This window comes from Salvelinus alpinus, chromosome 31 (assembly GCF_045679555.1).
Source record: "Salvelinus alpinus chromosome 31, SLU_Salpinus.1, whole genome shotgun sequence".
In the NCBI taxonomy this organism is placed as follows: Eukaryota; Metazoa; Chordata; class Actinopteri; order Salmoniformes; family Salmonidae; genus Salvelinus; species Salvelinus alpinus.
In genome coordinates this window covers 14,010,927-14,037,394 of record NC_092116.1, presented here as the reverse complement: position 1 = coordinate 14,037,394, position 26,468 = coordinate 14,010,927, and the positions used below count along the sequence as shown (strand labels likewise).

Genomic DNA, 26,468 nt, shown 5'->3' with positions numbered 1-26,468 from the left:
CCCGCCCTGAAAAGAATGAACCAGTGAGACGTCTCGCCCTGAGCCGCCCCCTCCGTAGGGCAGGGGCCAGAGATCGCTGCCCACAATTCAGGGCATTCCTGCATGTGTACCAATAGAAGTATAAAGAGATGATGCAGGAAAGCCCCGAATTCAGGCCGCAATTGCACGCCATTCTCCACCTGTCAACAGACTTCTGCAGCATGAGAAACATGGAAGTCAACAAAATATAACTTATTCAAAGAAAATGCATGATATTTTTCCATCTACTGTGCTGGAAAGTGTGTTAATAATTCTCTATAAAAACCATTTACATATACAAGAGAAAAAACAATTGTCTTTGGATTTCAGTCTATTACACATTTATTCTCAAATACAGAAACAAAAGTGACAATGAAATCAAACAAAAATGACACCCCAATGTGACACTGCTATACTTTGAAACTATTGACTTCATTTAGCACCTTTATGGTTCGGTTATACATCCTCATCTCTTGTGGACAGATATCTGCATTTTGTTCTGGGTTAAACAAGATTATCTTCAATATATATATATATTTTCACTCGTACAAAATGGACGCTTACGTGCGTCAGTAACATACAAAGTATGAGGAGAGGGGATCACAGTTATTTAAAGCGAAAACTCATGATTCAATCCCAAAAGTACCATTTTTGGTGTGCCCTCTTCTTCCTCCCAGTACCATTTCCTATACCACATAGTCCTAGACAGTGTTACAATACATGGCACCCATTCTTGTCATTTGAGGTATCTATCCTCTGAATACTAGACAGAAGTTGGCCTGTACCTTAACATGAACCATTCTGTACGATTGCATTTAAAACTAGTTGGCACACAAATTCATACAAAATAGGATACTTTACTTAACGTCCCACCATGTTCATAAATCAATGAAAACATGACACATTTCACCTTTTCAAATGTCTTCTTCCCTATAGAAAATAAGAGCAAGTGGCGCCCTCTACTGTTCTAGTCCTCAGGACACTTGGCGACGACTCTTCATTTGGCCCGTTAATATGTTACTTCGGTCAATTCAATGAAAGACCACTACTGTTCCTCATACCCAGCCAGTCAGTCCCAGGTAGGAAAAACAAACACGATGCTAAAAGGTAAATCAGTTAGAAAACACACAACAGCTTCACAGACGGTGTGTGAGAGGCAGAACTAAACCAATATACATGCTTGAAATCAAACAAGAGTTGCGGCTTATCTGATATGGAGTCCAGCAACATGTTTTGGAGTCATAAGATATGTGGAACGTTGTGGGGGGAGTTGCTGCTCCTAGATCTGACCTCTTGATTGTAGGTCTGTCTAGCTAAACGGTTAGGAGGGAAAACAACCAGACTTGAAAATATGCCAGTATATTTAAGAGGGAAACCAGACGTTATGCATTTCACGTCTTTTACGATACTGTGCCAAAATTCCTCTGACTCACTGTTGAACCCAGTTTTTACCAGACTAGAAATGAGCGACACCAATCTACTAGGGCCTAATCAGACCACAAGTTAATTACCACCAGACTAGAACAGTCAGTCATCCAGAGAGTGGAATACTCCTAGACCTCACACAAATGGTCACTCACCTCACAAGCACACACACACACGTCATCAGACTACATGACATCCACAAAGAACTCGCTGGGGTTGCCCATTGCTAGGTGGAAGGACTGGCGCGAGGCGGTCAGCTCAGGGGGCACAGAGCCCAGGTCACGGGTTGGGGGGGCCCCGGGTGGTCCTCCAGGGACAGCGGAGGGGCCCAAGCCTGGGTGCATGGGGACCGAGGGATGGTGCTGGTGGAGGTGTCCCATGTTTGGGTGTCCCATGTGTGGATGTTGGGGCACCATCATCACCATCATAGGGTTGTAGGGCATGGGCATCCCGGGGGGGTAGGGCGACATGTGGGGGGGCATGCGGTGATGATGCGAGCGCTGTGATGTGTGGCTGTGTTCGCTGGGCGTGGCCGAGCCGTGGCCACGCCTCAGGCTGCTGCGGACAGAGTATTCCGATTCGCTGCCGCTGCCCGAGCCCTCCCCTTCCCCTCCAGAGGGGGACTTCTCTCCTCCTCCTCCCCCCACCACCACCGTGCTGCCAGGACCTCCCTTAATTCCCCGCCGCCTCTCGCCACCCTCACTCTTTGTAGATCCACTGCTCCGACTCCCTAGGGGGACAAAAACAGGTCGGAACTGGTTAGAACGGGTCAGGAGAGTATAGAACAAGTTCAAACAGCTTAAAAAACTGCCAGCTCTCATACATGTCACTGCCAGCTCTCAATGCAGTCACAATTTGGAAATTAGCCACCAAATGTGACACCCTCCCCGACCCTCTTTCCCTACTTCCCCTCTCACTCTGTCTCTCTTTCTCTTTACCTCCCCTCACTCTGTCGATCCCTCCCTCCCCTTTGGGCTTACCTTCGCTGTGCTGGCTGGCTGTGCCCGTGCTGCCTGGGGCGAAGCTGTAGCTGGACAGCTCGTGGTAGGGTGGGGGTTGACTGGAGTAGGGGTGAGGGTGGGGGTACTGGAAGGAGGGGAAGGAGTGTAGCAGGGGCCAGGGCGTGACCCCCGGGAGGGGCAGGGGGGCCAGGGTGTCTTGGTCAGAGGCCCCACTGGAGCCGTCGTTGTCGTTCAGGGACAGGTTGGCCATGTCTTGGGGGGAAAGAGGGGGTGGGGGAGAGAGGGAGGGGAGAAAAGGAGAGGTCAAGTTAAACTGGTTATATTTTGATTTGAAATCAAAATGTTTCATATGAAGCCACCTTTTATTTTGAGGGGATTTTCGTACACATCTTTAACCGTTTAGAAATGAAAGCACTTTAAGTATCTAGTCCCCCCGTTTTAAGAAGTGTTTGGACAAATTCACTTGTAGTGTATTAAAGTAGTCAAACAGTATTTGGTCCCATATTCTTAGCCCGCAATGACTACATCAAGCTTGTGACTAAAAACGTTGGATGCATTTGCAGTTGGTTTTGGTTGTGTTTTGCCCTATAGTTACTGAATGGTAACTGGAGTCATTTTCTTTCGAAGTGAGTAGATTAATGGATTCTCGACTTGAGGGGGACGGGACGAATAGATATATAAAATGCTTTTACTTCTAAAACTGTAAAACTGGTATGAAAACACCCTCAAATAAAAAGTGACATTCTGTACTCTCTCTCATAATGTTACATTTTAGCTGCACTGCCCAAATACATACAGATGGGAGTGTATAAGCATCAACCTTTCCACAAATACCTTTTTCTAAATAAAATCGAAGGAATTAAAACTGTTCAGGTTTTTCCCTGTACAAAAGTCCTCCCCCCATAAGTACTCACAGTTCTCGCAGTCGCTGAAGTCTCCGAAGATGTAGTAACACTGCTCTGAGAAGGTGATCTTGTTGACTGTGTGGCGGATGAAGCCGGCCTTCAGCAGGTTACTGGCATACTTCCGGGCCTCGCGGCGGTCCTGGAAGCCCTCGATGTGGTGGTAAAGCCACTCCACCACGTCAGAACCTGGACACACACACAGGGATGAAAAAAAGGGAGAAAAACAGGAGATGTGTTCCATCAGTTCGAACCCCCCCCCCCATCCACAGCGTCACTATTGTCCCTCAGTGTTCACACCCTCTCTCACCCAGGAAGGCGTTGGGGATGGTGATCTTGAGCCACATCCTGTCTCTGACCTCCAGGCCAGACTCCGGGGACGCCATGGCCTTAGCCACCGACGCCATGTCAGAGTGGAGGGACAGGTTAAAGTCATCAAAACCTGGAGAGACAGAGAAGGGGTAAGAGAAAGAAAAGGAGGGAGAGAGAGAGACGAGGAGAGAGAAATAAAGACATGGAGATTTAAAAAAAGGGTGGGGGGTTGTAGGGAGGGAAAGAGGTAGGGGGATAGAGGAGGAGAGAGAAAGGGAGGGGGGACAACAGAGGGAGGTAGACAGCCATCATTGACCACATAAAACAATGAAGACCAGAAGAGAAAGACAGATGTGGCTGGTGCTTCCTGTGCCATGGCCGAGTTTAAAACGCCTGGCACACGAAAAAGGGATGGATAGACCACAATAAAAAAAAGATGGCAGAGAGAGGGAGGAGGGCAGAGACGAAAGAAACAGAAGACAAACAGATGAAGTAAGAGACAGCAGACGGGGGTCAAGGAGAGAGAGGGAAAGAGTGAATGGAGGAGTTGAACGGAGCGTGAGAGTAGGTAAAGTTGAAAAGAGAGAATGCTAAAATAGAGAGACTGAAAAAGAGAAAAAGGGTACTGACGTTCTGTCTCAGTGACGGAGGAGGAAGAGGTGATGGTGCTGAGAGCGGAGCTGGCGGTGTAGGGGGGGTAGGCCCCCGTCAGGGCCACCGAGTGGTTCACCCACACTGCTGGGTCTATTGGCCGGATTGGCTCATCTACAGAGAGGGGGGGGGGGAATGTCTAATTTATTCATTTGAAACATAATTTATTTGACATTTCAGAGGATAATGTATTGATGGCACCACTATATAAATGTGTCTTCCATCTATCTCTACGGTAGAGACGAGGCGTCCAGCTTACTACTCACTGCGAGGGAGTGTGAAGTAGCCCTGAGGTGATGGGTCCCAGCACTTAGCCACTGTCAGGATGATGGGTCTGAGAGAGAGACAGGTCATCACCACCATCATCATCGTCATCACATGTCAACTGACCAGACATTTCACACTGAGAACAACTGGTTGGGAATGCCAATGAGAACGTATTTATGTCAGCCACTGACCCCGGTTTGTGTACGATCTCCCTCAGCACACGCACGGCGTCATCGTTGCTCATGTTCTCAAAGTTGATGTCGTTCACCTTGATGAGAAAGCCAGAGTCAGTAAACATTAATGGTTCAATCTTAAGTCAGAAACAAATGGCACCAGTAGTATCATGGCTATCTAGTGTCGTCCTGTAGTCCCCTGGGCGACCCCGCACCTGTAGCAGCATGTCCCCGGGTTCGATGCGTCCGTCTGCTGCCACCGCCCCTCCCTTCATGATGGAGCCGATGTAGATGCCCCCGTCGCCCCTCTCGTTGCTCTGCCCCACGATGCTGATACCCAGGAAGTTGTACTTCTCTACAGGGGGTGAGGCAAAGGAGACAAAGAGATTGGGAGATTAGGCTTTGTCCCAAAAGGCACCCTATTCCTTAAATGGTGCACTATTTTGGACCAGGCCCCATAGGGAGGTCAATAGGGCAGAAATGTGTGAGAGGAGTGGATTTCTATAGCCTGATCGCTGAACTCGCGTTTCATTTCACGTCACAGAATGTGAGCTATTGCAATGCCAGGCTGGTTTCACCAGGCTTGGATTTCTGGGCCATTTCAAGAAAGATTTTTTTTAACAAAACGGACGGGGCAGAGTACTGGTTAGGTAGACGTTAGGTTCGAGGTATAAAATAACATGAAGAAGCATGACAGTCAAAGAGAAGGTCAGAGAAACAGATGGAAGAGGTAAAAACACCTGAGAGAGACATTAGAAGGGAACAGTGATGTTACTGACCCATGTTGAGCGTGACGGTAATGATGTTCAGAGACATGGTGGAGTCTGTCACACTGCTGAACGACGACGCCTGGGACAAGACATGGGAAAAACACAGTATAACTACAATACTTACCAACACAGAAAATGGGCCATTTCTGACTTGCAATGTTTCAAGTTTTAAAAAAAAGTATATGTGCATTACCCTTTCTAGCCTCGGGGGGCGCTGTTTCCTGCGTCTGCGGTGTCGTTTGAGCAGCCTGGATGCCGTGCTCTGCTCCGTGGAGCCGCTGAATCGGCTGATGGTGTCATCCTCCTCGGAGTCACAGAAGCTGGTGGTGTCCAGCTCGCTGCTCATCACAGTGGTAGCGCTCTCATAGCCCGCTAGGTGGCGCTCCATGCCGCTCTGGCCGTTCATCCTCGGCCCTGAGGCACCGCAGAGAGAGAGAGACAGAGTGAAGAGAGGGCGAGAGAAAGAGAGGCTTTACTATAGCTTTCATGCTTAGTAATGTTGTCAATGTCAATTGTTTTTACCTCTAGAACAAGAGTTGTGTTCATTAGGCCCGAAATGGGAGAAAACATTTTGAAAACGGGAAGCCTGACATTGGCCAATTAGAAACGCTCATTGTCATTGTCCATTTTTTCCTACGCGTGCCCTACTGAACACAACCCAGTGCTGTTTCATCATGTGCAGAGTGCTCACCACGCTGCTCCATGGCCTCCCTGTGTCTGGGTCGCTCTCTCCTAAAAGACACCACAGACTCTGTTTCCGACTGGTCATCCAGGTTCTCCACACTGTCTGCTGCATTGGGACTGGATAGGGAGAGGGTAAAAGTAGGGAAAACATAGAAATACTTTGTCCATTCTACTCATTCTAATTCTATGGGTGAATGAGAGATGGTATTGTATGTCGGCTCTGTTACATACATTACCTAATAAACCACAAATAGCAGCACACATAACCTCTAATTAAATAGGCTACAAGCCAGATCATATTAGGACCGGAGGACAGATAGCTAGCATACAATGGTGTAGGGTGTACACCCATTCAGCCCAGGGTGGGAGAAAATGCGCTTTGGTGATGAAAAGTCACTTCCTTGCGTTATAAAACAGATTTGACCAAGACAAATATGATTCTTTATGTTCTGAATCGTTCAGTGGGGGTCTTCCTAACATATAACAATGATATCCAAAAAGTCGGATTTCGTAACCTAATACATCCGATAATACGCACCGAGCTCTGTTGACAGAAGCGCTGCTTTCTCAGTGACTTTTGAGGACTTTACATTTTGTTGTGGTCGTCTGCAAAGTTGTTTCAGCAGGTCGCAAAAAGCTAAATTCACACGAGCTGAATTAAATGTAAAATGCTTTGTAAATAAAACGCTCAGTGCTCCGTTGACATTTCACTGACAAGATTTTTCACATAAACAAGCGCACCTCATTCATTTGAAATGCGTATACTGAAATATGAAAATACTACATGTCATGTCTCAAAATCGATATCCAGCTTACCTCGATAATGTTTTATGTCCTCCGGATTCGACAAGAAAAATGAGTTCAAAAGGTGAGACTGTCAGTTCTCGCACAGCATCCAGCCTAGCTGACGCTATGCTATTTTCCACATTTTTTTCTCTGGCCATTGAATTATTCACCTTAAACATTCTACATGGGTTAAAACTCCAATAGATTTTGAAGAGATTATGATAGACATGAGTTTTGACCATTGGTTTCCTTAGAGGAGTATCTACACAATTAACATATTATTTTACCAATTGATTAAAAGATGCATTTCTGATTGGACACCCTACAATGTGTATGATTAGGAAACAATGGATCAAGCCTAGTAGACTGGTACTGTATATCACAACTGGGTTCAAACAGTATTTGAAATTTACATTTTCAATAACAGTGCTAGATGGGCGGGTTTGTACTTTTGGGGCCATTCAATTGGTCCCATTGTGCCAGGCATACTGAATCTAGTGCAGCTAATGATATTAAACACTATTTGAACCCAGGTTTGCAGTGTATTATGATATTCTAGACAGGTGCTTAAGAGTCAATGGGCGGCACAGGCTATGATCATGTTGAAATGGGCAGTTGTATTTAACAGTAGGTAACATGATGGCTGGAGTAGAATACACTAGATACAGTGTAAGAGATGCAGCACAGTGAGACTAGGACACTGTGATTCATGTGATTGTGGAAGAGGGTGTCTGTGTGTAAGTACTGGAATGATGGGGGTCTGGAGTCACCGATGCCCCCGGTCCTCTCGACAGGTGGGGGTGGGAGGGGAGGAGGAGGGGGTGAGGGCAGGGGCCGGACTTCTGCTGGGGGCGGAGGAAGGACTGGTGATACCAGCTCTGCTGCTGCTGGGGTGTCTGATGATACCAACTGAGGAGGAAAGGAGAATAGTGGAGAGATGGATAGACGGACAAGGAGTTGAAAGTGGATGATAGTGAGGATGGAGGAGGGGAAAAAAGGAGGATGAGGGCGAAAGAGGAGGAATTAAGTAAGAAGCAGAGGAGAGCATACGAGACGGGGGGAAAAAGGTTGAGGGGGAGAGAAAATAAATATGGGGTTAAAAGGGATAGGTAGGGAGAAAAAAACAATATGGGGGTAAGAGATGTCAATTGCTTTGACAAACACATCTTTACTCCATTCAGAGGAAAATCTCAGGGGTCTAACAGACACTAACCCGACACTTAGCCTGTCTCCCTCCATTATATACCCAGAGTGCTTGAGAGAACGAAAACAGACACACACACAAACATCACAGTCACACACACACACACTCCTCCATGGATGGTTGCAAGGTAAAAAGGAAACACCCATGCAATTTGGCCCTATCAATAGCACTGGTGTTCTATTACCTACTCTCTACAGACCTAGCATACACCTATACACACACACGTATGCCTGGGGGGGGGGGGTTAACAATGCTAACAAACATACCAACTACCTTAACTATCACCACAGACTCTGGTTTTCTATACATTTCTGTTGTATGAAAAGGAGGGACTTGAACAAACTACATGCATTCAAATGTTCTGTCTTGAACTTAACCTTGAGAACTGGTTTGTGGTTTTTGATTTAATATCCCTGCCCCGAGTGACAGAGAACAATTTGCCCCCCTTTCTTTAAAAACTTTCCTCCCTCTCCTCTAATGGCTGTTTGACTATAGAGCACTCATCCCTCTGGGATCATCCCTCTACCATCCTATCATGTATCCATCCTTATGGTCTCCTCTATTTGGCCAACCCTTTCAATCCCTTTCCCTTCCTTCTTGTCCTCCTCCTCCTTATGCACTTAGCAGATGCATTCCTCCCAACCCCCCTTATCCGGGACAAGTCCCAATGTTTTGTCTGGAGGACTCAAAGTAATAACCTTCTTTAGGGTAGGGTAATCATAAGCGGGGAAATTTGAGGATGTAAGAAATCCTTTGTTTCTTCAGTGTTACGATCACAGATAGTGGGTTCTTGTAACGGTTCTACTAGTTAAAGCAAGGCCTAGGCTACAGAGGTCGTTAAAGAAAAGTCGGCTATGTTGGCACCAAGAGTTCCATGACAATAACATTCTAATTGGCATTCTTCGAAGATAATGTAATGGTTTGGAACTTTTGACGCCAACACGGTGCCCGTTTAAGCTCTCAATCCCAGAATGAGTTTGCCAGAGTTTGTAGGCTACATCTCTGGCTCCGCTTCAGGTTCAAAGCTCAATTACGTATAATATATTTGAGCTGCTAGGACCATTTCAGCTATATTGCTTCGACTTGGGAACGGGACTTTTACAACTCAGTCCTGGAAAAATAGTTTCAAGCGATTCAGGAATTCCCCCCCTCTGGCTCCCCTTCTCCTGCTGGTCTTTTACGGGTCCAAGATAATGGTGTACAGTCTACCTCTCCCAACTCTGTTCTTACCCATGACACCACACGTCCGTTGAAGCAGGGGAGCTTAGCACTTTCATCCGAGATCTCTTCCTTCACCACCCTGAAGACAGACAGAAGAAAAAGAACAGAGAGGAGTTTGATGCGGCTGTGATTAGGCAAAGAGTAACAAACACAGAGACAAATACACACTGTAAACTCATACACAGGAGACAGACGCAAAGAGCAACATGAGGACACTGCTGTGTTATTGCTTGTTTTCCAATGACTCACCATCATTACCCAAACCACAATGGAGATAGATAAACACACACACACCAAACAACTAAACAAACTCATGAACCAGCCATTGTTTCTCAAGACTTCTATAACTTCAGACCCTTCTTTCCCTCTGCATCTACCTCTTCACTCTTAGTGGACAGGTAGCATCTGCTGTATAATTTCTCTCCGTCTGTCCGGCTACCATGTTATTACAGCAGTACTTTGGACCTGGGCTGGACACGAGTACTGTGTCGAGGAGACACTTAACTGACTGCCCAGACTAGGATCAGGTCCATCGTGAACTACTGGGCACCCCATCTATGAGTAGCTCGCTAAACAATTCTGAAAGTAGCCTACATGCAATTTCCACCGCAAACTGTCAAACAAATCTCAGCAGTATCAGACACACGCAAGCTCCCAGCTAATCAACGCACCATATCATTATCTCACCCCTGGTTAGCCACTATTGGCAAAAAAAAGCTAAAATCTAACAATATCTGCCAATTAATTTCCAGCAATATTTCCCCCGCCTGTCTGTGTGGTGCACAGGTTTGTCTATCACTCAGTCTGTAGCCAGTTGATGCGATAAGCCTAGCCATCTTGTGGGTTGACAGAAATACTTTCCCCAAAGCCTTCTCAATTAAATGTTAACTGCAAAGCAGGCTTACCTGGCAGAAGTATATCATATGTATATTATTTGCTAACTTTTACATGAAATGAGCATTAGTCAGTACAGAACCATCGCTAGAAGGGCACATTCCTCACCTGCTAGATGTGCAATTAAAAAGGGCCAGATGTGCAATTAAAGGGGAATTACACACAATCTACATTTGTTCGTTTTAATTTTTAAAAGTGTCTTCAGATAGGATTTAAGCATTGACATGGACTCACAACATCCAATGTCCTTGTTTCTCTATGAACTATTGTAATTTTGCGAGTGAAAACCAAAACAAATCTGAAAACAGGAAAAATGAAACATTGGGGGGGGGGGGGGGGGGTCTGATTTTATAGGGACCTCTAGAGTTTATTAACCATTATTTTACCAGGTACAGTATATTGACAGAAAACAGTGCACTAAGGACCCGGGGAAGAGTTCCAGAGGAGAGAAGAAAAGGTGCGTACTTGAAAGCTATAAATAAAAATTGTAGCTCGCGACGTTTCATTTTTTTTAAAAAGCAGCTCTCATGCTCAAAAAGGTTGGAGACCCCTGCAATAGCCCATGTAAATCTACTATCCACATCAATAGAATAGGTGAACTTTTCTACGGTCAGCTTGTCGAGAAAGAAATAGCTATTCCAAAACAGACTCTGGGACAATCGACCAAATTCATACAACCAGTAGGCCTAGGCTACATAAAAATAAAAACTTTCAAAAGCAATGAGTCTCGTGCAACAGATCAGAACATTTTGCTTAAAAATGTTGATAAACTATTACTTCTTCACAGTATAAGCGCAGCAATGCGCACCAGGCAGTAGGCTACGCGCAAATGTTCGTTCCATAATGCAATTAGCGGTAAAACGTTATCAAAAGGCCACCACACATGCTAGCGGTTTGATGTGACAGATGAAAATAGACATTCGATATTTAGAAAGAGAGGAGATCTAATAGGCTACTTTGAAGGAAGCTAACACATGCCTCATAATATGTATTCAAGCATTCAGGTTTCAAACAATGAAGTATGTTTTCAAAATGCATACTGCCTCCAACTCATTGCAAAGTAGTGTGATGCGCTGATGAAGCCTGCCGTCCGTTGCTTTTGAGATGCTGCAGCAGCAACAGCCTTTGACAAATTTTCCACTCAAAGGCTCTGTATGTTTGTTGTACGCGTGTGATGAGACACTACCAGTCAAAAGTTTGGAAACACCTACTCATTCCAGGGTTTTTCTTTATTTGTAGTATTTACTACACTGTAGAATAATAGTAAAGACATCAAAAGTGTTAGATCAAAATATAATTTTATACTTAAGATTCTTCAAAGTAGACACTTTGCCAAGACAACAGCTTTGCACTCTCTCGACCAGCTTCACCTGGAATGCGTTTCCAACAGTCTTGAAAGAGTTTCTACGTAGGCTGAACACTTATTGGCTGCTTTTCCTTCACTCTGTGGTCCAAGTCATCCCAAACCATCTCAATTGGGTTGAGGTCATGTGATTGGAGGCCAAATCAAATCAAACTTTATTGGTCACATACACATGGTTAGCAGATGTTAATGCGAGTGTAGCGAAATGCTTGTGCTTCTAGTTCCGACCGTGCAGTGATATCTAACAATTTCACAACAACTACCTTATACACACACACAAGTGTAAAGGAATGATTAAGAATATGTACATATAAATATATGGAGGAGCATCTAATGCAGCACTCCATCACTCTCCTTGGTCAAATAGCCTTTACACAGCTAGAGGTGTGTTTTGTGTCATTGTGCTGTTGAAAAACAAATGATAGTCCCACTAAGCGCAAACCAGGTGGGAGGGTGTATCAATGCAGAATGCTGTGGTAGCCATGTTGGTTAATTACGGCTAGGGCTAGCAGAACCCCTCGACAACATTCCGCTGAAAGGCATAACACGGAATTCAAAAATATTTTTTAGAAATATTTAACTTTCATACATTCACAAGTGCAATACACCAAATTAAATCTTAACTTCTTGTTAATCTACCCATCGTGTCCGATTTCAAAAAGGCTTTACAGCGAAAGCACACCATATGATTTTGTTAGGTCAGAGCCTAGCCAAAATACATACAGCCATTTTCCAGCCAAAGAGAGGTGTCACAAAAAGCAGAAAGAGATAAAAATTAAATCACTAACCTTTGATGATCTTCATCAGATGGCACTCACAGGACTTCATGTTACACAATACATTTGTTTTGTTCGATAAAGTTCATATTTATATCAAAAAATCTCAGCTTACATTGGCGCGTTATGGTCAGTAATGTTGTGCCTCAAACATCCGGCGAATTTTCAGAGAGCCACATCAATTTACAGAAATACTCATCATAAACTTTGATAACAAATACAAGTGTTATGCACAGAATTAAAGATATACTTCTCCTTAATGCAACCGCTGTGTCAGATTTCAAAAAAACTTTACAGAAAAAGCACACCATGCAATAATCTGAGTACGGAGCTCAGACACAAAAACAAGCCATACAGGTACCCGCCATGTTGTGGAGTCAACAGAAGTCAGAAATAGCATTATAAATATTCACTTACCTTTGATGATCTTCATCAGAATGCACTCCCAGGAATCTCAGTTCCACAATAAATGTTTGTTTTGTTCGATAAAGTCCATAATTTATGTCCAAATAACTCCTTTTTGTTAGCGCGTTTAGTTCACAATCCAAACTCACGAGGCGCGGGCAAGTCCAGGCGAAAGTTAAGACAAAGTCCCAAAAGTTATATAACAGTTCGTAGAAACATGTCAAACAATGTATAGAATCAATCTTTAGGATGTTTAACATAAATCTTCAATAATGTTTCAACCGGAGAATTCCTTTGTCTTTAGAAATGCAATGGAACGCAGGTCGCTCTCACAGCCATGCATGTGACCAGCTCATGGCACTCTGACAGACATCTGGTTGAAACAGCTCTCCTCTCCTCCTTCACAGTAGAAGCCTCAAACAAGGTTCTAAAGACTGTTGACATCTAGTGGAAGCCTTAGGAAATGCAATATGACCCCATAGACACTGTATATTAGAAAGGCAATGAGTTGAAAAACTACAAACCTCAGATTCCAACTTTCTGGTTGGATTTCTCTCAGGTTTTCGCCTGCCATATGAGTTCTGTTCTACTCACAGACATCATTCAAACAGTTTTAGAAACTTCAGAGTGTTTTCTTTCCAAATCTACTAATAATATGCATATATTAGCTTCTGGGCCTGAGTAGCAGGAAGTTTTAACTGGGCAGGCTTTTCATCCGAACGTGAAAATGCTGCCCCCTATCCCAAACAGGTTAAGCGTGCCTTGAATTCAAAATAAAATTGAGTGTCACCATCACACCACCTCCTCCATGCTTCACGGTGGGAACCACACGTGGAGATCATTCGTTCTCCTACTCAGCGTCTCACAAAGACATGGCGATTGGAACCAAAAATCTCAAATTTGGACTCATCAGACCAAAGGACAGATTTATACCGGTCTAATGTCCATTTCTCGTGTTTCTTGGCCCAAGCAAATCTATTCTTCTTATTGGTTTGTTTTACTAGTGGTTTCTTTGAAGCAATTCGACCATGAAGGCCTGATTCACGCAGTCTCCTCTGAACAGTTGATGTTGAGATGTGTCTGTTACTTGAACTCTGTGAAGCACTTATTTGGCTGCAATTTCTGAGGCAGGTAACTCACATGCACATTTGTGGCCTGCTGGAGGTCATTTTGCAGGGCTCTGGCAGTGCTCCTCCTTGCACAAAGGCGGAGGTAGCGGTCCTGCTGCTGGGTTGTTGCCCTCCTACGGCCTCCTCCACGTCTCCTGATGTACTGGCCTGTCTCCTGGTAGCGCCTCCATGCTCTGGACACTACGCTGACAGACACAGCAAACCTTCTTGCCACAGCTCGCATTGATGTGCCATCCTGGATGAGCTGCACTACCTGAGCCACTTGTGTGGGTTGTAGACTCCGTCTCATGCTACCACTAGAGTGAAAGCACCGCCAGCATTCAAAGTGACCAAAACATCAGCCAGGAAGCATAGGAACTGAGAAGTGGTCTGTGGTCACCACCTGCAGAATCACTCCTTTATTGGGGGTGTCTTGCTAATTGCCTATAATTTCCACCTTTTGTCTAGTCCATTTGCACAACAGCATGTGAAATGTATTGTCAATCAATGTTGCTTCCTAAGTGGACAGTTTGATTTCACAGAAGTGTGATTGACTTGGAGTTACATTGTGTTGTTTAAGTGTTCCCTTTATTTTTTTGAGCAGTGTATTTACAATATCATATGGAGACAGAAACAAACCTTTCACCTTATCATACAGTGAGGGAAAAAAGTATTTGATCCCCTGCTGAATTTGTACGTTTGCCCACTGACAAAGAAATTATCAGTCTATAGTTTTAATGGTAGGTTTATTTGAACAGTGAGAGACAGACTAACAACAAAAAGAATCCACAATACAGTCTGCTTTCTCTATGATTTGCTTGACCTTCACTTGAACTCCGCATCCAGCAAATGAGAAGATAAAGCATGTCTGGTTGGAGGGGTGTATGCTGGGCGAAGAACATTCAGAAATCTCTTCCAATACACATTGCCTGTGAGCATCAGAGGTGAACCAGGTGCATACACAGCTCGAGCAAGACATTCATCAGCATTTCTCTGACTACGTTCCTCCAACTTCTGATCCCAGGAGGACCATGAGCTGCTGCTATCGATAAGGTGTCTGATTCGTCATTTTCACCTCAAATAGTAGTAGAGGGACTTTCATCAGAGGTTGCTTGTTGTGAGCACCGAGGGAACTTTATGCACTTGGCCAGATGATTCTGCATCTTTGTTACATTCTTCACATTTAATTTGGCACAGTATTTGCAAATGTACACAGCTTTTCCTTCTACATTAGCTGCAGTGAAATGTATCCACACATCAGATAGTGCCCGTGGCATTCTCCTGTAAAGATTAGAAAAAAAAGTTTAAAAAACCCAAATACAATTCCATGTACAGATAAATAGTTAAACAGTTAGATTAAACAACTCATTTGTAAGATAAATGTTTTAAAATGAAACATGTATGGAAACAGGTGAATTAACACTGTTAGCAGGCTCAAGCAAACTAAAACCCACATGGTAGCAATAACTAACTAGCAGAAATTGTTAGAAATTATATAAAACACTTTGCTGTAGCCAACTATTTACTAGTTAAAAAATAATGTATGTCATAAAATATATTCACCCCACCCAGTATTGTATTCAAAACTTACCAGATAGCATGTAGTCCTTTGCTCAGACAGTGTAGTAGTGTGGGCTCAATAGCATCTCATTAGTGTGCAAGATCTTGAGAATCAGCTGTACTGTACATGTGATGGAAGAATGCACTGTGCATGCAGAGGGTTGTAATTCCATTGAATTGGGGATAGTTTAACCAAAATATGCCACAAGACCTAGAATTGCCTTATGTGTTTCGCACAAAAGAGGTTCACTGTTATAAGCTAACTTTGATGAATTTAAACAAAATTCCCGGGCTTAACGTCCCATGGAAAATTTCTGGAAAGTTTCCAACCCTAGTGAGGACGGACTCAAATTGCATCCAGAAAGGGACAGACAAATGCAACATTCTACACAACAGAGTAATTGTCCACATACCTCACCATTACAAACAAACAAATTACCTCCCCTCAAGCTATTTCACCAACGCACAAAAAAAGCCTCAAAACACAAACATCTCGAATATTCCCTCAACCATTACTCCTTGGCCACACATCCCAAACAAACTTTTTTCTCCCATCTATTAATCTTTCACACAACACACCCAAAACGACAATCCACTTCCCCCACCCCTCCTGTCCATCTCACGCGCCTCTCTTCATGTTGACTCTGCCGCAGCCAGACCCCCAGCAAATGGCATCTCTCCAACCCTAGGGTCTCCTGGTCTGCTCCACTCCATGCTGCTGGCTCTGCCCTGACTGACACAGCCTGTCTGACAGCTGGCTCGCACTCCCGGAAATGAAAACACACAAGGAACAGGCAGAACATACCCTGATGCTTTAGTTACTTTGCCGAGGCCACAGGCTGAAGGAACAGACCCTGAGAAAAGTAGCTCGGTTTTGATTGGGTAGCTGACTTCTGAGCAGAGTTTAAATGTAACCTACTTGTAACTGACTTTGAGGTTCGTTTCAAAATGTTACGGTAGAAGTATGGTCAGACAACTCAGTAGACGCAGGAGCACTTGATTGTTTTAGCGACTGTTTTTATAATATAAGTTGGAATTTTGTGGTGTTCTTTGTTTGAGTAAGTTTACATTTCAGAGTAGCTTACAAAACGCAAGCAGTTTTACTGCAATTAATGTGTTTAACAGAAGCCCTAGGTCTCATCAGGCAAACTCCACCACAAACATGCATTCCATCCTACCCTAGGGTAGGGCACAACTGACAAACAGCTACCAAAGAAAGATTCATTGACAGTGACAATAAGGGGAGGAAAAAAGTATGTCTAAAGTAGAGGTCGACCGATTAAATAGGGCCGATTTCATAACAATCGGTAATCTGCATTTTTTGGGCGCCGATTACATTGCAAACCACGAGGAGACTGCGTGGCAGGCTGACCACCTGTTACACGAGTGCAGCAAGGGGCCAAGGTAAGTTGCTACATAGCATAAAACTTATAAAAAACAATCAATCTTAACATAAATCACTAGTTAACTACACATGGTTGATGATATTACTAGTTTAACTAGCTTGTCCTGCGTTGCATATAATCAATGCGGTGCCTGTTAATTTATCTTCAAATCACAGCTTACTTTGCCAAACGGGTGATGATTTAACAAAAGTGCATTCGCGAAAAAAAGCACAATCGTTGCACCAATGAACCTAACCATAAACATCAATGCCTTTCTTAAAATCAATACACAGAAGTATATATATATATATTTTTTTTTTAAACCTGCATATTTAGTTCAAAGAAATTCATGTTAGCAGGCAATAATAACTAGGGAAATTGTGTCACTTCTCTTGCGTTCATTGCACGCAGAGTCAGGGTATATGCAACAGTTTGGGCCACCTGGCTCGTTGCGAACTGTGTGAAGACCACTTCTCCTAACAAAGACCGTAATTAATTTGCCAGAATTTTACATAATTATGACATAACATTGAAGGTTGTACAATGTAACAGCAATATTTAGACTTAGGGTTGCCACCTGTTCGATAAAATACGGAACGGTTCCATATTTTACTGAACGGTTCCATATTTTACTGAAAGAATAAACATTTTCGAAATGATAGTTTCCGGATTCGACCATATTAATGACCTAAGGCTCGTATTTCTGTGTGTTATTATGTTATAATTAAGTCTATGATTTGATAGAGCAGTCTGACTGAGCGGTGGTAGGCAGCAGCAGGCTCGTAAGCATTCATTCAAACAGCACTTTCCTGCATTTGCCAGCAGCTCTTCACAATGCTTGAAGCACAGCGCTGTTTGACTTCAAGTCTATTAACTCCTGAGATTAGGCTGGCAATAAAGTTCCAATAAAAACATCCAATAGTCAAAAGGTATATGAAATACAAATGGTATAGAGAAATAATCCTATAATAACTACAACCTAAAACTTCTTAACTGGGAATACTGAAGAACTGGGAATATTGAAGACAGATGTTAAAAAGGAACCACCAGCTTTCATACGTTCTCATGTTCTGAGCAAGGAACTTACGTTAGCTTTTTTACATGGTACATATTGCACTTCTACTTTCTTCTCCAACACTGTTTTTGAATTATTTAAACCAAATCGAACATGTTTCATTATTTATTTGAGACTAAATTGATTTTATTTATGTATCATATTAAGTTAAAATAAAAAAGTGTTCATTCAGTATTGTTGTAATTGTCATTACAAATATATATTCCAAAAGTAAGAGATGCTTAGGATTTAACAAGATGGGGATAAGTGATGAGAACAGCCAGGGCGAGTTTTTTCTTTTGGTGTCCATTCATTGTAGAAGGTAGTATTCATGGCGGAAGTTATGCTTTGACCCATATGCTCCAAGGCCCTATTCCCACTATGTGATATGAAGAAGAGTGAGGGGCGGGGAAGGGAAAAGGGAATTCTACTTTTCAATTCACATTACATTCTTGTCTTACCTTATCTTTCGTTGTGGCTAACAACATTCTTGGTCTACAGCTCAAATTGATCGTAAATATCACAGTAGATACACTAGCACAAAATATTCAACAATGACAAACTTTTCTTCTAAAACATATTACAATACTGAATAATGCAACCAAACCATATTACACTCTTGAATATTTCAACAATTCACAACTTGTGAATCACAAGCTTGTATTTGCAGAAAATTAAAGGGTTTATTTTCTCATCTGTAGTCTACAATCATTACATTTTAGCTTCAAGAGAAAAGCACAGTTGCTATAACAGCATGTCTTCATCAAGTAATATTAGCCTATCAAAATGAGCGATTAACCCTCGCATACATATATAAAAAGTACAGTAGGCCTACCTTACAACTAACCAGGCTTCATGCATAACCCTTACATGTGGTAAAATTTCATTACCACGATGAGCTGTTTTATATGGGAAGCACATAGCCGCCACCCAAAAATGAAATACATCATGGTTTTTCAAAGTGCACAATTAGTCCTCCTCAGTCTGATCAACTGTAGCCTACTGATAACAGCTGCAGGTAGCCTAGAGAAGTCTTTCTGCAGCGATCCCATCTGGGCCAGGGGAAACATGTTTTTAAAGGCTCAGCTATGTATTTACAGCGCCTTCGGGAAGTATTCAGACCCCTTCACTTTTTCCATTTTGTTACATTATAACTTTATTCCTAAATGTGTTTTAAAAAATACCCTCAATCTCCACACAATAACCCATGCATGACAAAGTAAAAACATGTTTAGACAATTTTCTAAATGTATTCAGTAAAAAATCTGAAATATCTTATCATGGAATAGCCTTCATTTCTCAGAACAAGAATAGACTGACGAGCTTCAGAAGGAAGTTAATTGTTTCAGGCCATTTTGAGCATGTAAACGAACCCACAAATGCTGATGCTCCAGATACTCAACTAGTCTAAAGGCCAGTTGTATTGCTTCTTTAAATTAGAACAACAGTTTTCAGCTGTGCTAACATAATTGCAAAAGGGTTTTCTAATGATCAATTAGCCTTTTAAAATGATAAACTTGGATTAGCTAACACAACGTGCCATTGGAACACAGGAGTGATGGTTGTTGATAATGGGCCTCTGTACACCTATGTAGATATTCCATTAAAATTCAGCCGTTTCCAGCTACAATAGTCATTTACAACATTAACAATGTCTAGGCTGTATTTCTGATAACATAACATTTATTTTAAATGTACAAAAAAATTGATTTTCTTTCAAAAACAAGGACATTTCTAAGTGACCCAAACTTTTGAACGGTAGTGTAAGTATTCAGACCCTTTGCTATGACACTCAAATTTGAGCTCAGGCACATCCTGTTTCCATTGATCCTCCCTGAGAAGTTTCTACAACTTGATTGGAGTCCACCTGCGGTACATTCAATTGACTGGACATGATTTGGAAAAGGCACACACCTGTCTATATAAGGTTGCACAGTTGACAGTGCATGTCAGAGCAAAAACCAAGCCATGAGGTCAAAGGACTTGTCCGTAGAGCTCAGAGACATGATTGTGTCGAGGCACAGATCTGGAGAAGGGTACCAAAGAAAATCTGCAGCATTGAAGGTCCCCAAGAACAAAGTGGCCTCCATCATGCTTAAGTTTGGAACCACCAAGACTCTTGCTGGAGCTGGCTGCTCGACCAAACAGGGTAGAAGGGCCTTGGTCAGGGAGGTGACCAAGAACCTGATGGTCACTCAGAGAGCTCCAGAGTTCCTCTGTGGAGATGGGAGAACCTTCAAGGACAACCATCTCTGCAGCACTCCACCAATCAGGCCTTTATGGCAGACTTACTGAGGAGTGTCTTCCGTCTGGCCAAAGGCACAACAGCCTGCTTGGAGATGACCTTCCAAAGTTTTAGGTGGCTCAGTGCAGCCGGCAGTTTCAGGATGCAACAGGCTGGTAGTGCAATTTCAAGTAAAAACTCAATAAAACATGTCTCAAATATTAGGAAATATTTCAGCTGTTTCAAAAACTTTGTTCCGCTATTACCATTTATACTGTATGAGTGTTGGCTCAACACTGCCCTGATTCAAGGATGGCAACTGTCGGGCAAGTGTAGTGCACTACCTCCGGAGGTAGCGGTCGAGATGTAGGCTAGGCAAGTTTACATTTTGAGTAATATGTGTAGCCGATGGTATTTTTACGAAAAGTGTAGTGCAGGCAGTGTGCACTCAATGGTGCATTCGACTGCACGTATCACCCTCTGAAGAGCTTTGCTGTCCGCGGCAATGGAGATGCCGTACCATGCTGTGATGCAGCCCGACAGTATGCTCTCGATGGTGCTCAGGGACAGGCCGAATTTCCAGAGGTTGAAGAGTCGCTGTTGCACCTTCTTCACTACGGTGTCCGTATGGTTTGACCATTTCAGCTTCTCAGAGACGTGTACGTCGAGGAATTTGAAGTTATTGGCCGTCTCCCATTGATGAGGATGGGGGCATGTCCGGCTTGGTTCCTCCTAAAGTCCACAATCAGCTCCTTTGTTTTGCTAACGTTGAGGGAGAGGTTGTTTACCTGGCAGCACACCGTCAGAGTGCCTACCTCCTCCCTGTAGGCTGTTGCATAGTTATTTAGGCCTACTACGGTCATGTCGTCAGCGAATTTGATGGAGTTGGAACTGTATATGGCCACGCAGGGAATACAGGAGGGGAATGAGGACGCACCCTTGCGGGGCCCCCGTGTTGAGAATCAGTGTCAAGGAGGTCATGTTGCCTACCTTCACCACTTGGGGTGGACTATCAGGAAGTCCAGGACCTAGTTGTATAGGGAGGAGTTCAGTCCCAGGGCTACGAGCTTTGTAATGAGCTTATTGGGCACTATGGTATTGAAGGCCGAGCTGTAGTCGATGAGCAGCATTCTCACAGATGCATGATCCACTAATGCTAGCGATCCTCAGGAACAACTTACAAAGATGTGACAGGGGAAAGAAAGGTAAACCAAATGCAATGATGCAAAAATACATGTATGTGGGTATTACTGACGATGGCTCCCGATAGTGGCAAATGTTTAAAATGATACAAATTGTAAAATAAAATGGAGAAAAGCCTGGGCATATAATCAAAACATTCTAAAGTGCATACGACAACTCGGCAGCTTCAGCCCTAAGAATCTAATTTGTCACATGCGCCGAATACAACCTAATCGTGAAATGCTTACCTACAAGCCCTTAATCAACAATGCTGTTAAGAAAATATTGCGTAAATGAACTAAAATATATATATTTTAAAGTAACAATAAAATAACAATAATGAAGCTATATACAGGGGGTACCGGTACCGAGTCAATGTGCGGGGGTACTGGTTAGTCGAGGTCATTTGTACATGTAGGGTAAAGTGACTATGCATACATAGCATTCTGAAAGAATTCAGACTCCTTGACTTGTCACACATTTTGTTATGTTACAGCCTTATTCTAAAATCGATTAAATTGTTTTTTCCCCCCTCAATCTACACACAATACCACATAATGACAAAGCAAAAACATCATTTTAGAAATGTTGACAAATGTATAAAAAAAAATATTTAAAAAACAAAGTCTTCTTGGGTATAACTCTACAAGCTTGGCACACCTGTATTTGGGGAGTTTCTCAGATTCTTCTCTGCAAATCCTCTCAAGCTCTGTCAGGTTGGATCGGGAGCGTCGTTGCACAGCTATTTTCAGGTCACTCCAGAGTAGAGGTCGACAGATTATGATTTTTCAACGCCGATACCGATTATTGGAGGACCAAAAAAGCCGATACCGATTACTCGGACGATTTATATATAATATATATATATAAAATAATGACAATTACAACAATACTGAATGAACACTTTTATTTTAACTGAATATAATACATAAATAAAATCCATTTAGTCTCAAATAAATAATGAAACATGTTCAATTTGGTTTAAATAATGCAAAAACAGTGTTGGAGAAGAAAGTAAAAGTGCAATATGTGCCATGTAAAAAGCTAACGTTTAAGTTCCTTGCTCAGAACATATGAAAGCTGGTGGTTCATTCCCAGTTCTTCAATATTCCCAGTTAAGAAGTTTTAGGTTGTAGTTATTATAGGAATTATGACGCGTCGACTCTCTCTTTACCATTTGTATTTCATAAACGTTTGACTATTGGATGTTCTAATAGGCACTTTAGTATTGCCAGCCTAATCTCAGGAGTTGATAGGCTTGAAGTCATAAACAGCGCTGTGCTTCAAGCACTGCTAAGAGCTGCTGGCAAACACAGTAAAGTTTGAATGAACGCTTACGAGCCTGCTGCTGCCTACCATCGCTCAGTCAGACTGCTCTATCAAATATCAAATCATAGACTTAATTATAACATAATAACACACAGAAATACGAGCCTTAGGTCATTAATATGGTCAAATCCGGAAACTATCATTTCGAAAACAAAACGTTTATTCTTTCAGTGAAATATGGAACTGTTCTGTATTTTATCAAACAGGTGGCAACCCTAAGTCTAAATATTGCTGTTACATTGTACAACCTTCAATGTTATGTCATAATTGTGTAAAATTCGGGCAAATTAATTACTGTCTTTGTTAGGAATAAATGGTCTTCACACAGTTCGCAACAAGCCAGGTGGCCCAAACTGCTGCATATACCCTGACTGCTTGCACAAAAAGCAAGAGAAGTGACATAATTTCACTAGTTAAAAGAAAGTCATGTTAGCAGGCAATATTAACTAAATATGCAGGTTTAAAAAAATATACTTGTGTATTGATTTTAAAGAAAGGCATTGATGTTTAGGTACACATTGGTGCAACGACAGTGCTTTTTTCGCGAACGCGCTAGTTAAATCATCACCCGTTTGGAGAAGTAGGCTGTGATTCGATGAGAAATTAACAGACACCGTATCGATTATATGCAACGCAGGACAATATCATCAACCATGTGTAGTTAACTAGTGATTATGTTAAGGTTGATTGTTTTTTACAAGATAACTTTAATGCTAGCTAGCAACTTACCTTGGCTTCTTGCTGCACTCGCGTAACAGGTAGTCAGCCTGCCATGCAGGCTCCTCGTGGAGTGCAATGTAAGGCAGGTGGTTAGAGCGTTGGACTAGTAACCGGAAGGTTGCAAGATCGAATCCCCGAGCTGACAAGGTAAAAAACTGTCGTTCTGCCCCTGAACAAGGCAGTTAACCCACCGTTCCTATTAGAGGTCGACCGATTATGATTTTTCAACGCCGATAACGATACCGATTATTGGAGGACAAAAAAAGCCGATACCGATTAATCGGCCGATTAAAAAAAAAAGATATATATATATATCATACACACACACATTTTTGTAATAATGACTATTGCAATAATACTGAATGAACAATGAACGCTTTTATTTTAACTTAATATAATACATAAATAAAATCAATTTAGTCTCAAATAACATGAGAACATATGTTAAAACGAACCACCAGCTTTCATGGGTCTTCAATATTCCCAGTTACGAAGTTTTAGGTTGTAGTGCAGAAAGCAGAGCTTGTCTGCATGGTCCCCTGTCAGTCTGCTCCTCCGCGAAACACAGACCTTATTTGAAGTAGATCAAGACATTCTCTATGGAAGACATGAACGGTAAAATAACGAAGGAACACCTTTCAAGTTCAGCCGCAAGTTATTACAGGAATTATAACGCGTCGACTATTTCTCTCTAAACCATATACCTTTGACTAATCCGGAAACTATCACCTCGAAAACAAAACGTTTATTCCATTCCGTATTTTATCTAACGGGTGGCATCCATGAGTCTAAATATTCCTGTTACATTGCACAACCTACAATGTTATGTCATAATTACGTAAAATTCTGGCAAATTAGTTCGCAAAGAGCCAGGCGGCCCAAACTGTTGCATATACCCTGACTCTGCGTGCAATGAACGCAAGAGAAATGACACAATTTCACCTGGTTAATATTGCCTGCTAACCTGGATTTCTTTTAGCTAAATATGCAGGTTTAAAAATATATACTTGTGTATTGATTTTAAGAAAGGCATTGATGTTTATGGTTAAGTACACATTGGAGCAATGACAGTCATTGATTGATTGTTTTTTATAAGATAAGTTTAATGCTAGCTAGCAACTTACCTTAGCTTACTGCATTTGCGTAACAGGCAGGCTCCTCGTGGAGTGCAATGTAATCAAGTGTTAGAGCATTGGACTAGTTAACTGTAAGGTTGCAAGATTGAATCCCCCGAGCTGACAAGGTTAAAAATCTGTCGTTCTGCCCTTGAACAAGGCAGATGACAGAGGCAGAACGTTCCTAGGCCGTCATTGAAAATAAGAATGTGTTCTTAACTGACTTGCCTAGTTAAATAAAGATTAAATAAAGGTGTAAAAATAATTTGAAAAATATATATATTAAAAAATATATAATAATTTAAAAAATTTAAGAATATTTAAAAAAATCTATTAAAAAAATCGGCAAATCAGCGCCCAAAAATACCGATTTCCGATTGTTATGAAAACTTGAAATCGGCCCTAATTAATATCCTATTTCACTGTGGAAAAAGGGGCCGCAATACATGTCGATATGATTTTCAGTTTGCTTCCATATGGCTGGTTTCACATTCATCTCCTGGGATCATAAGGAAAAACCATGTAAAACAATTGCTATGTGCATTTACAATACTAATTTAACTTGCTCTTATCAATAGCTCTTACCAATTTATAAATTACAGCGCATGGAGAATGCTGCTATTTTTTTATTGGAAAAAAGCAGACGCTTTTCCCACTTGGAACTGACAGGTTTGCTGATCTTATGGTTTCCTCAAGCGTAAAATTGGTGGAATTATAAGGAAATTAAGTCAAGGTCAGAATATGTAATCTGTAAACACACCTTTAGTCGAGCGACACCTCAAACAAAGTAGGTGAATAGCATGTTATTCTCATACTTAAGTTCAAAGTCTCAATACATAGAGAAAAAAGCACATTAAAATGGAATTACGTTCCATTTACAGTCGCTTAACTTGGGTTGGAATAGGGGCCCAAGAGCAGAGCTGGCAGGGGCTCAGGGGTGGAATTGCAGTGTGTAATGTAGCCTCGTTTTATTTACACCATCCCAGCAGCTATCTTAGAAATGTAACTCTGCTCTGGGTTTCTGAGTATGCACTTTGTAGCCTATAGCACACATCGATGTATAGCCTAATAAGCAACGCAAACACTGAGAAATATTGCCATTACAAATTACATGACCCTCCCCTGGACAAGAATTTTAAAAAAATACTAAAGCCTCCCCTTGACTGAAAAAGCATGACCCTCCTCCATTTTCCTCCAGGTATCAATTATGTACATTTCTATCAATCTCTAAGAGTGAAGGCGCTCTTAGCTATGAGAAAGGGAAGGGTGTGATGTATGGCGAGAGAGGCCTAATTGAATGGTTCGCATTCTGCGCGCAGTCAGTCATCCCCCACATCCCATCCCTTTAGATAGGCGAAAGTCACTCACAAACGTTCGTAACATTAAGGCACATTTGGAGACATTCATTGGCTCCTATTGCGCTTATAGAACTCATTCTGGGTTGGTTGATTTTCCCCTTTATCATAATTTGCCTGAAACCCACAACCCGACTCTCGCACAATCATGAATCACTAACGTTAGCTCTCACTCACCCAAAGTCCTGGTCCATAGACTTGAAGAAGAATTTGTAGTTTGGCTTGTTCAAGACCTGTTTAAAATCCAACAAAGTGATATTTTCGGCAGGAATCGGAATCTTCACCAAATACGGCGTCTCCTCCTCGTCGATGTGGTATATTATTTTGGTTTCCGCCATTTCTCTAAACCCTTTTTCAGCTGTCCCACAAAAACTATGGAAGAGAAAGCTAACAGGCTAACGGGAAAAGGGGGTGAGGTGAAATGCTCTTACAACGCTAGCCAGTACATTTGCACTGGCCAGAACTAACAAAAAAGTTAAAAAGTATACTTATACCACGTGCATATCCCCTTAGTTTCTATCTCCCAAAGATACAATATATCATTCTCCTACGGCCAAAGGGTTAAAAACCAAGCACACCCTACCTTCACACTATCGGCCACCCACAACTTTTCCCCCACCAA

At 42.3% G+C, this 26,468-nt stretch overlaps 1 protein-coding gene across 1 annotated transcript; it reads right to left on the bottom strand.

The window, feature by feature from the left end:
* Nucleotides 1–342: 342 nt before the first annotated feature.
* Nucleotides 343–26,468, bottom strand: LOC139561148 (segment polarity protein dishevelled homolog DVL-2-like). Its single transcript, XM_071378043.1, has 15 exons — nucleotides 26,024–26,468; nucleotides 9,385–9,454; nucleotides 7,696–7,859; nucleotides 6,172–6,281; nucleotides 5,674–5,894; nucleotides 5,490–5,559; nucleotides 4,926–5,065; nucleotides 4,729–4,805; nucleotides 4,537–4,604; nucleotides 4,250–4,384; nucleotides 3,618–3,749; nucleotides 3,320–3,496; nucleotides 2,424–2,657; nucleotides 1,599–2,173; nucleotides 343–1,331 (listed from the first exon to the last, which is right to left on the bottom strand). Exons 1-14 carry the CDS (start codon nucleotides 26,182–26,184, stop codon nucleotides 1,629–1,631), a joined length of 2,304 nt encoding a protein of 767 aa, XP_071234144.1. The 5' UTR covers nucleotides 26,185–26,468; the 3' UTR covers nucleotides 343–1,331; nucleotides 1,599–1,628.